This window comes from Pelmatolapia mariae, linkage group LG6 (assembly GCF_036321145.2).
Source record: "Pelmatolapia mariae isolate MD_Pm_ZW linkage group LG6, Pm_UMD_F_2, whole genome shotgun sequence".
Classification (NCBI taxonomy): Eukaryota; Metazoa; Chordata; class Actinopteri; order Cichliformes; family Cichlidae; genus Pelmatolapia; species Pelmatolapia mariae.
This window is the reverse complement of record NC_086232.1, coordinates 26,281,710-26,292,460: the sequence shown is the minus strand read 5'-3', so window position 1 is coordinate 26,292,460 and position 10,751 is coordinate 26,281,710. Positions and strand designations below refer to the sequence as shown.

General features: G+C 38.7%; 1 protein-coding gene across 4 annotated transcripts in view; it reads left to right on the top strand.

Annotated features, from left to right (window-relative positions):
• The first annotated feature begins 305 nt into the window (after nucleotides 1-305).
• The window catches only part of kdm4c (lysine (K)-specific demethylase 4C), a 30,919-nt gene continuing 20,473 nt past the window's right edge, over nucleotides 306-10,751 (top strand). For all 4 annotated transcript variants that reach the window (XM_063476388.1, XM_063476390.1, XM_063476389.1 and 1 more), the window contains exons 1-9: nucleotides 306-422; nucleotides 2,023-2,189; nucleotides 2,435-2,610; nucleotides 3,384-3,498; nucleotides 4,677-4,870; nucleotides 7,897-7,946; nucleotides 9,594-9,697; nucleotides 9,972-10,109; nucleotides 10,362-10,555. In XM_063476388.1, the coding sequence (XP_063332458.1) occupies nucleotides 2,046-2,189; nucleotides 2,435-2,610; nucleotides 3,384-3,498; nucleotides 4,677-4,870; nucleotides 7,897-7,946; nucleotides 9,594-9,697; nucleotides 9,972-10,109; nucleotides 10,362-10,555 (1,115 nt within the window). In that variant the 5' untranslated portion in view covers nucleotides 306-422; nucleotides 2,023-2,045. The remainder of the gene's footprint in view (nucleotides 423-2,022; nucleotides 2,190-2,434; nucleotides 2,611-3,383; nucleotides 3,499-4,676; nucleotides 4,871-7,896; nucleotides 7,947-9,593; nucleotides 9,698-9,971; nucleotides 10,110-10,361; nucleotides 10,556-10,751) is intronic.

Sequence of the window (10,751 nt, the reverse complement as noted above, 5' to 3'; positions counted from 1 at the left end):
TTGGGATTTAACTTAAGCTTAATTGTTTTAGCCCTTGATATTACAAATTGCACAATTAACTCCAGATTTTTTTAAATTTATTTATAGCTTTAAAAACAAAAATAACTTTCACCTCTGGGTCTCAAGGTGCAGCTATAGAAATGACAAAATACTAGACCAGCACATTTTGACTTTTTAGCGCTGGGGATGCACGTGCACTTACTACCTACGTCTCTGGCTGCGTTCCAGTTCACGGGCTCGCCTCCCGATCCGCAGATCTCACAGCGCCTGGATAGGTTACTGCACCACGGCCGTGCCTGTGGAGGCGGTGTGGGACACCGCCGTGCTGCACGGCACGAATCAGCAGCAGCTGTCATGTGAATCAGCTGTACGAACAAGGAAGGGGATAAACAACAACACGACCCGAGTCTTTCTAAATCAAGGTAAAACAAAACAAAATAAAACCTTGTACACTTTAATTCGGACATGATGTGAAATACCGGCGAAAATTGTGCAGAGGAAGCTAGCTTTGCGCCAGTTTGTGTGAAAGCAGGGTGCATTTCGTGACTCCTGTGCAGAATTAGCCGAGCTATCAACAGCTAAGCGTTAGCACTGCCACAAACATAAGTTGGCACGCTCTCATGCCACTGGACTTCTCGCGGTGTATGTTTTGGCTTTGTTTGTTGGTCTGTTGCTAAACTTGCATAAGAAATAACAGTAGAGAAGTGCTAGATGAAATGTTCTGCACTACATAAAGTGGCGAAGGGGGTAGCTACAGGCCTGTGTGCAGCCTTCTTGTGAGGGGCATTTAAATCCCATTGACTCGTGCAGTAAGAAGTTAGCTAACGCGATAGGTGGCTTAACTTAACACTTAGTAATGCTTTGCCCTCTCTAACTGTTAGCACCAAATACTGTTGAGCCGCAATGCCCCACGAACACACATTAAGTTAAAGCCGGTAAAGCCGGTGGGTATCATTTAAATATAAGCGAGCTAGTCAGCCGAGCTAGCAAGCTGCGCTGTTTGTTCAGCCATTATTTGGCATCCTAACAAAACGTAGGCTAGTTGGCTAGTTAGCTTGTTGGCAGACAACAAAGATCAGCAAAGCCAGAGGCGTTCATGCAGTGTTATTAATACGTAAGTACAGTTCTGCTGTGATTTAATGGAGATATTTATTTATTTATTTATCCCAATATATATATATTATGCCAGACGGAGGTTATGCAGGGTTTTAAAACGATTGTTTTAACACCCTGACAAAGAGTAAGGATGTAAACATTGTGCTTAAGCTTTTTTTAACTCCCCTCCCAGAAAACTTGTTCCAGCCTGTGATTGCCTATTACATAATTGGGTCGCATGCCACTAATTGGGTCGCATGTAATGTAGATTGCAGTGAAGTAGCCTTATAAAGAAATATAAGGCCAAACAAACACAACAGCTTCACCCGTTGATCCTTTGTCTGGATACACAGGAACCTCAGAGTTGGGAGTGGGATGGGTGGATGGGACAAAAATCTGAAAAGGGTTGTTGGCATGAGCAAGGATCAATAGATCACATCCACAGTTGTCGAATCTCTATCTCCATCTAGTGGCGAACCTGTCAGTTACACGCAAGTCAGTTACCCTGCTAATGAGCACAAGATCTTCTAGTAATGCGATTTGTATTTTTTGCAATCGTCAGAAAAACTAAAGAATTTCTAACATTATAACTATAGTGAAGCTGTTTGAAATTATATATCATTGTGATGAGTGTGGAAAAAGTGAAATGGGAGGTGAACAATTGTTAAATGGCATTTTGCATTGTATTTTGCATTTGTAACAAGACTTGGTGCTGGGGGTGCAAAACCATCTGTCCCCTTGTTGCACCACTCTTGAAATTCACTCTAAATAACTAACTAATACCCTGCATTTTCACTAACCATAGACAGTATAGGGGTAAAGTATTTTGACAGATACAGATACTTTTTATGTGAATTTTAAAATTCATACAAAATTCACATTAATGTTGGAAAATCATCAATATTTTCTGTTTTTCTTTCTCCTCAGGTTTTACCTGGTAAGGTGGCGGGATGGCGGGAGCAGAGGTGCATACCGCTGCAAACCCCACCTGCAAGATTATGACCTTCAGGCCCACTATGGAAGAGTTCAAGGACTTCAACAAGTATCTGGTTTATATGGAGTCTCAGGGTGCACATCGGGCAGGCCTGGCTAAGGTAAGTAGTGAGTTGAATCAGATCTTGGACAGTTATTTTTTTTAAACTTATCATATAGTTACCTTATCTTAGTGAGTGGGTTTACATTTTATACGTAGTTTGAACCGAAGATGGATTTAGTCAATCAAAAGAAGGAAAGGAAGAATGATGTATAGTGTGACATATGTAAATGCACAAGGAACTGACTTTTTCTTTTGAATAAATTTCCTACATCGTTGTTTTTGATTCCTCTGTTTATCCTTCAGGTAATTCCTCCTAAAGGCTGGAAGCCCCGTCGCACCTATGATGACATAGATGATTTGGTCATCGATGCTCCAATTCAGCAGATGGTGGCTGGCCAATCAGGGCTCTTCATTCAATACAACATCCAGAAAAAACCTCTGACGGTGCAGGAGTTCAGACGATTGGCCAACAGTGACATGTGAGTTTTAGCTAGCTGGTTTACATGCTTCGTTAACTCTAATAATCAGGAGGAAGAGTTCTTAATTTCACACGAATGTTTCATTTTGATGTTGTCACAGCCAAAACCCAATTTCTTCAGAGTTTATGAGTATTTACAAACCTTTGTAAAAGGCCTGTAAGGTTTTGTCTTATACTAATAAAGAGAAATTGACCACAAGCTGGCAAAAACAGTATTAAACATGATCATTAACAAAATAGAATAAAGGAGAATAGCTCAAATATGATAGAATAGATTGAAATGAAATTAATGAAAGCTTAATAAGGTTAAAATTACATAAAAAGGAGGTCAAATAAACAGAAAGAGCAGTAAAAAAACATGAATCAAACAAAGAAGCTCAATATGTTAAAAATTACGCACATACCATAGAAAACAATGTAAAAAGCTTAATATACAAAAAGCCATAAATCAAAATCAAAAATACAATAAAAGTGAATTTTTAAAAAAGGTAAATGTTTAAATTAAATACTATGTAAAAACTGAATAGAGAAGTAAGCATGATGTAAAGGAGCTCACAATCAGTAAAGTAAAATAAAAATAGGATACTAAATCTAGCAAAAAACACAAGCATAGCAAATATTATTAAAACAAAGTTAAGAGTAGAAATAAGTTGCTTTGGTGTTGGTGTCAGTAGCTCTGATTCTGCGTCTCCGGTTTAGACCACAGCAAAGTACTTGTACAACTTCAAGGATCGCTGTCTAATGTCAAATGAAATTTCTTTCTTTTTCTCACAGGTATTGTACGCCTCGCTACCTGAATTATGAAGACCTTGAGAGGAAGTATTGGAAGAACCTCACTTTTGTTTCACCCATATATGGTGCTGATGTCAGTGGCAGCCTCTACGATGAGGTAGATGGATCTTTCTTCTCTCTGTTTTTGTTTAGCTTTCTCTTATTACATTCCCTGCTCAGTTTTTACAATTTGTTTTACCATAAGCAAAATAATAGCAAAATTAAATTGACTGACGATCAGGTTCATGGCCTGTTCCTTTGTTATTTCATGACGAATGAAGCAGATAATATTTGAACTTGATGAGTGTGGAACATGTATTTAGTGACTTGTGAAACAAGTGTCAAAGTCTACCTTCATGAATGGAAATACAGAGAGTTAAAACAAGGTACAAATCACTGGTTACACTCAAAAACAAGAAGTCTGGATTAAACTTTGACAGAAAACATCTAAAATAGCCAGAACAGTCCTGGAAAAATCATTTGGACACATGAAATGAAAATTAACTTTTACCACAATGATGGATAGAGAAGAGTATTGAGAAAGGAAGAAACAGATTTGGGCAAATACTGCAAAGCTGATTAGACAACACTTCACAGTCCACATGGATAATGACAAAGCATACTTGGAAAGAAATGGGACATCATTCAATGCCCAAGAAAGTCACTTAACCCCAGCACAATAGAGCAGCTTTTCACTTATTAAACACACAACTGAATGCAGAAATACCCAGAAACAGGTAGTAAAGGCTCAGCAGAGCACCTCAGTGGAGGAAGCGCAGTAGTTTTGTTAAATAAAAGCTGAAAGTCTGCACTTTGATCGTATCTCGATTGCTTGATTTAAAATCCACTGTGGTGGAGTACAAAGGAAAAATTGTCATTTTAAACGTGTCACTGTCCAACAACGTACAGACTTTACTGTATATCAATATTGGAACTGTTTGACATTTCTACATGCACACAAATACACCAGAATAATGAAAGTAATCAGAAGGATTTTCTACACAGGGACTTCAATAGTCATTACAAATCCTCCAGTTTTGCACTGCATTGTTGACCCCCAGTAAAATCGGTGAATAGTGCGGTTTCTATTAATATAGAGTGATTGGAAGCCTGGGTAGCATTTCTTCATTGCTGGCTTGAACAACTGAAGGTCAAAACATGTCGAGCAGCACTTTAGCGGCACAGCGCACTTGTCTCTTTGTGTAGCTGAGCTGATAGTGATTGGATTTAAAATGCCATCATCAACTGCAGTACCAATCTGTAACCCAGGTCTAAAGCCTGTTTCTCATTTTCTAGGATGTGGATGAGTGGAACATTGCCCACCTGAACTCTATCCTGGATGTTATAGAGGAGGACTGCGGTGTTTCCATTCAGGGTGTCAACACTCCATATCTATACTTTGGTATGTGGAAGACTACCTTCTCCTGGCACACCGAGGATATGGACCTTTACAGCATCAACTACCTTCACTTTGGAGAGCCCAAATCTTGGTGAGTAAGGAACAGTGATTAGTAGGAGATGGAATCATTTTTGTGTTTTCTATTAGTCACTGAGTTATAATCTGACTCCTACAGCAAGAAGGTCTAATCTAACAATGTTTCACACATTGTATCAGTCATTTTTCTCTTTTGTACTAACCAGGCAGACAACTTAGACAAAAATGAGAAATTTGAAGCTAAAGATGACTACATCCCTTTAAAAGCATTATATTGAAGTCCTTAAATAATAAATGCAATCAAGGTTCAGAGCACAGAAGGCGTTGATCATTAAAGAATAGTCAAAGTGGGGTTTTTTTCCAGTCGATCTTTGTTCCTACCTCCACTTATGGCCACAGGCTGTGTCTTGTGAGACGAAAGGATGACCTCATGGTTACACTGAGCTTCCTTTGAGTGGTGGCTGGGTTGCTTTCGAGACAGGGCGAGGACACTTGGTCATTCAGGAGGAACTTGGAGTCTTTACTCTTCCACACTGGAAAGGAGCCAGTTGAGGTGGTTTAAGCATCTAATTAGGATACCTCCCAAATGCTTTCCAGGCGAGGTGTTTCAGGCACTTCCTACCTGGAGGAGGCCCTGGGGCAGACCCACGACTGGTTGGAGAGATGATATCTCTCAACTGTCTTGGAAGCATCTCAGCATCCCTCTAGATGAGCTGGAGGCTGTGTCCAGATAGATCGGGGTCTTGGCTTCTCTGCTTAGACTGCTTGCCCCATGAACCCAAACCCAGATAAGTGGTTGAAGGTGGATGGCTTGATGGTTTGGAAAGCCGTCTCTCCTTTAAGCTAGAGGACACTATTATAAATACTATTCACAAAAAAAGAGGAAAGTTTTCCTCTTAGCTTCAAATCATGTTAAAGGAGTTTGGTCCCACTGAAATGTGGCTGTGTTTGCTGATAATTGTCTATACTTTTTTTTGCAAGGTAAAGAGTTAACTCAAGTTTTGTGGATTTGTGAATAATCAAAGAAATAATTTTATGTGACATGTTTAAACAAATACAGGGCATAGTAGGGACTATTTTAAGGCTGAGAAAGTATAGAGGAGATGCATATCCTTTACATTTCTATCAGCGCTGGAAAATAGCTTTTATCATGTCCAAAGTGGATTTAAATAGCAAGTATTTACAGTGTTACAGGTGTAATTTGATTTACATGCCAATTCAAGTGCATAGAGACCCCAGAGGATTCTTCCTGTGGTTGTTTTTGGCACACAAAGAAATAAATGAGTGTTAGGAGTCTCTAAGTAGTGGTGAGAGCTGTAAAGGAACAACAGATAAAGCAATTAGGCTACATGTGCAGGCAGGGAATGTGCGGCAGCTGTGCTATTCTCCACGGGTGCAAGCATTTAAATTGACTTCTCAGAAGCTGTCTTTCCTGTATGTACAACAGACCAAGGAGAAATTTGGCATTTTAGCAAGTCAATCAATACGGTACACAGTTAGCACAAATGCTTAACACAGATCAAAACCATAAACTCTTAGTAGTAGTAGTAGTTTGTTAAGCCTGAGATTTCTCTTTGTCTTTGAATTGAATGGAACTGCATTAGTACGGACAATTAGAGCTCCAAATCGTCCGTGCTGATCATGTGGTGGTGTTGGAGGGTTTTGTTTCTTACTTTGAAAGTGTGGCATCCCAGCAAACATCATTGATTTTTTTTTTCTTACAGATTAATTGGGGTCTGGGGATATAATTACTGGAATTTTCTCTGTTGTTACTCTTTCATTGAGCCAGCTTAATGAACAGATTTTTTTTTTTTTTTTCAATTCGTCAAACTATCTTCTTCGCATTTTAGAGAACGTACTTTATTGACCACAGTGAAAGGTATCATGATCCATCACAGAGTGCCTGTTGTACAGGTCTGATTGGTATTTGTGAAAGGAATTATCAGAGCTTAGTCATTAGGAGGTTAGGACTAGAGTAATAAAGGTAAAGAAGAAGTGGAAATGCAGGTAGATCAGAATGAAGTTTGCTTTTTATTTCTTTGTCAGCTTGGTTGTTCCATTTCTCTCTCTTGCCCTGGAGGGAGTTTTGCTCATTAGAGCAGTGAGCCCTGCAACCCCACAGGGATCAGTGTCACAGCCAGACAGCCAGACACACAGAAACAGTCATACACACTCACAAAGAGCAGCCTGGTGTACCAAATACCCACACACATGCATACCCTTATCATCTAGTACTCTCTCATACACACACACACACTCACTGACGTAGACTCTTTCATCTCACTGATGTGTTGACATCTTGTCCCTGGAGGGGAGCAGCTTAAAAGATGCACTTCTCTCACCTCTTCTCAATCCTGTATACCCTCCCCCTCCTCTCCCAAACTCCCCGTGTCACCTCTACCTGAGGTTTGCTTCCTTTTCTCACCCTGTCTCTCACTGCCGTGTTAAACTGACAGGTGGTATGATGATAGAAATTCCACACACCTGAGGGCGGATGGTACTAGTCAAATGGAATGCCTAGTCAAACCTAGAGGGAATCTTGTCACGCTTCATGGATTTCTTGCTGGGAAGTTTGGGAAGATTATATATTCAGGTTGCATCAGCAGCATGAACGAGAAGGCACAGAATAAGGTCATCTTGAAATTCTGCAAACTCATAACTCAGCAGCAATCACCGATGGTTACTGTGTCCTTATCGGACACATAACTGGGCTTGAATTTTGAAATATTATAGTGGCCAAGATTTAATATAATATGAAGACCAAACCTTAAATGGTCACACATGCTGGAAAAATATGGGTAATTGTAAAGGAGTGTGAGCACAGCTGGGGGATTAATGATAGGATCATGCTGTATGTTGTTAAGATTACATATAAAATAACAGTGCAGTGTATTAAAAGCTTGATCCACCTTTCTGAAGTTTTTCACTTGTCCACCACTTGATGGCAGTCTTGAAACTGCAAATGCTCATTGAAAGTTTGTTTGCAACTGTCAGCACATGGTGCCCCGTAGACATAATTAACAGAGCATGTTCATACACAGTCAAAAATAACTCTCTGCTCCATATCTCTGTCTTTAACAGGTATGCCATCCCCCCCGAGCATGGGAAGAGACTGGAGCGCCTGGCTACAGGTAAAAGATTAAAAGGAGTTGGGTTGGGTAATTTAACAAATATTGAATCGTGATCGCAGCATACAGAGGCAGGTCTGCATTAAACAACAACATCCACTTCATAATTAATATAAGTGCGCTCGAGAGAACAACCTAGATGTAGCATGCTAATGAACTCTGGCTGCAAAGAGATGTAACCTGACAAATCCATAAACACATAAGCCCATGTAAAATAGATGTAAAATGCAGTTGAAATGCCGATTGGCTCGCTCAGTAAGTTGAAAAACAACTAATTTGAGAAGAAAGACAAATGCATATAGTTCAGGGTTCTCCAGCCTCCTTTAAACTGAAAGCCGTATTACAAAATGAAAGCTGCTGATAGATACTCATGTCCTACATTTTTTTTTGTGTTTATTCATGTGTCACATCAAGACATTCAAACAAATCTCTGAACCAATCCAACCAATCAAATGCACTTTTTTGTATCAGCACCTAGTTTTAATGAAAAACCACACAATATTTGGTTTAGCCGTATGTCCATGTCTATACATTTCAGTTTCAGTATGGCATTTAAATGACTTAATATTAGTTTCCAATTAATTATTACTGATGGTTTTTGTTATGTTTTTCTTTGTCTGCATATCTCACTTTATCTATTTCATAAATCGTTGAGAGTACTGCATTGTATTGTATGTATTAAGGTCACCCTTACAAACCAGATGAGCTCAATTTTAATCTGTTAGTCTTTTTTTTTTTTCTGCTGAAATGGTGTCTGAATAATTAAACTTGAAGTCATTGTCTAGTTTACCATCTTTGCTTTGTCAGAATATATAGACCACTGTAAACAATGCACTGGTTGTTGCAATGATCTTCTTTTTTGACTGAACAGAGAATGAACAGAGACAGAGATCTTTTTGTCTTATTGTTCCGTTAAAGCCTGCTATCCCCAAGACACCTCCATACAGCATTTTCATGGACGTTAGTAAAACTAAACAAAACTGTGTCTTTTAGTAGAATGTATTGCATGTGTTTGTTTTGCAGCTGGAGCAGCTTTACTAAGAGAAACTGTGTCATTTAGTATTTGCACATTACAGCCATGGTTTGCACATGAAACTGCAAATCCAAAAGTGGTTTATGACCCAAAATAATTTTGTTACTGACAGCCATTTCCAATTTCTTATATATGAGAGTCCAGTCCACTATGCTAAATTGTAAAAAAAAACCACATAAATAATTGCAGTTCTTTCTGTAGGATAGATGGTACTGCAGTGATTGCACAATGCATCAACGAATTGACAGATATAAAATTAACTGCTGACTGTTGTTTAAGTTGTTTAAGTGCAATGTTTTAGGGTTTTTTTCTGGCTGTAGTTGCATTCATTCTAAACAGAATACTGCTGTATTTCTTTCACCATTTATCAGGGAAAGTAATTATGTTTAAGATAAGCTAATAATTGAAATAATCTTTGGTTTCCATAATGGAAAAAAATGTCACTCTACTCGATAAATATTAAAAATGTAGCAGTCGGTAATAGGCCACTTCTCACACAGCTTTTCGGTTTGGCTTTTTTATTCACCTGTTTTTGTTTTTGTTTTTTTTCTCTCTGATACATTAAGTCTCTCTAATGGGGGTTTTTGTGTCTTTGTGTATGTGTGTGTTTCTGCCAGGTTTTTTTCCCAGTAGCATCAAGGGGTGTGAAGCTTTCCTTCGTCATAAAATGACTCTAATCTCCCCTTCTGTACTGAAGAAGTATGGTATTCCCTTTGATAAGGTAGGTTCGCTGTCCCTTTGAAGAATTACTCTCAGTCTTAGTTCCTTTATTTACCACCTGTGTGAAAACAGCTTTTCCTGTTTCTAAAATAGGCAGTGTTAATATTTATTGGTTGCAGAAATCCTCAGTGGTTTATTTTAAACTTATCATTTGTTTTCTGTGTTATTATTTTTTTGAAAACCACAAGGACATTTAAAGGTCGATCACTCGCATACACACCTATAAACCAGTCTTTTGCTCCTCTTTCTTTCCTTCTTATATGACAAATTGCCAGATTACTCAGGAAGCCGGAGAGTTTATGATCACCTTCCCTTACGGTTACCATGCTGGGTTCAATCATGGATTCAACTGCGCAGAGTCGACCAACTTTGCCACTTTACGTTGGATAGACTATGGAAAGGTTGCTACACAGGTAAGATTGCACTTAATTCAGTCTAATCATAATTTAGATCTCAAATATATGGATTTAAGATCTAAATTATTTACATTTTGAATAGCATCCCAACTTTTTTGGCAATGTTGTTGTAAAATTTTGGCCAAAGATCATCACAAAAAATGAATATCTTGCCGTTTAGCCTTGAGTCTATTGTGGAGTCTTATGCTGAAAGAAATCTCTTTAATATAAATCTAAACTAGAGATCTCATCTTTTTTTTCCTCCTGTAGTGCACGTGTAGCAAAGACATGGTAAAGATATCAATGGAGCCTTTTGTGAAGCGTTTTCAGCCTGACAGATATGCTAACTGGATGCTGGGTAAAGATTCAACGTCAATTGACCACACACTTGCCACTCCCAGTACAACACCAGAGCTGCAGAGCTGGTTGCAGAGGCGCCGCAAGACCAATTCTGGAAACAAAGGGTACTTTGTTTATATTCATGCAATGTTTCTTCTCTTTTCTTTAGTTATTTTCACACCTTCACTGAAAACCTGAACTTTTCTAGATATTAACAACAGGAGGTACACGTGAGTTTCTAACATTCCAGCTCAGTAGTAAAAAGTCCGTGTAATGTCTGATTGTACATATGTCAGATAGCATTCACAGCGAGTAAGTCGG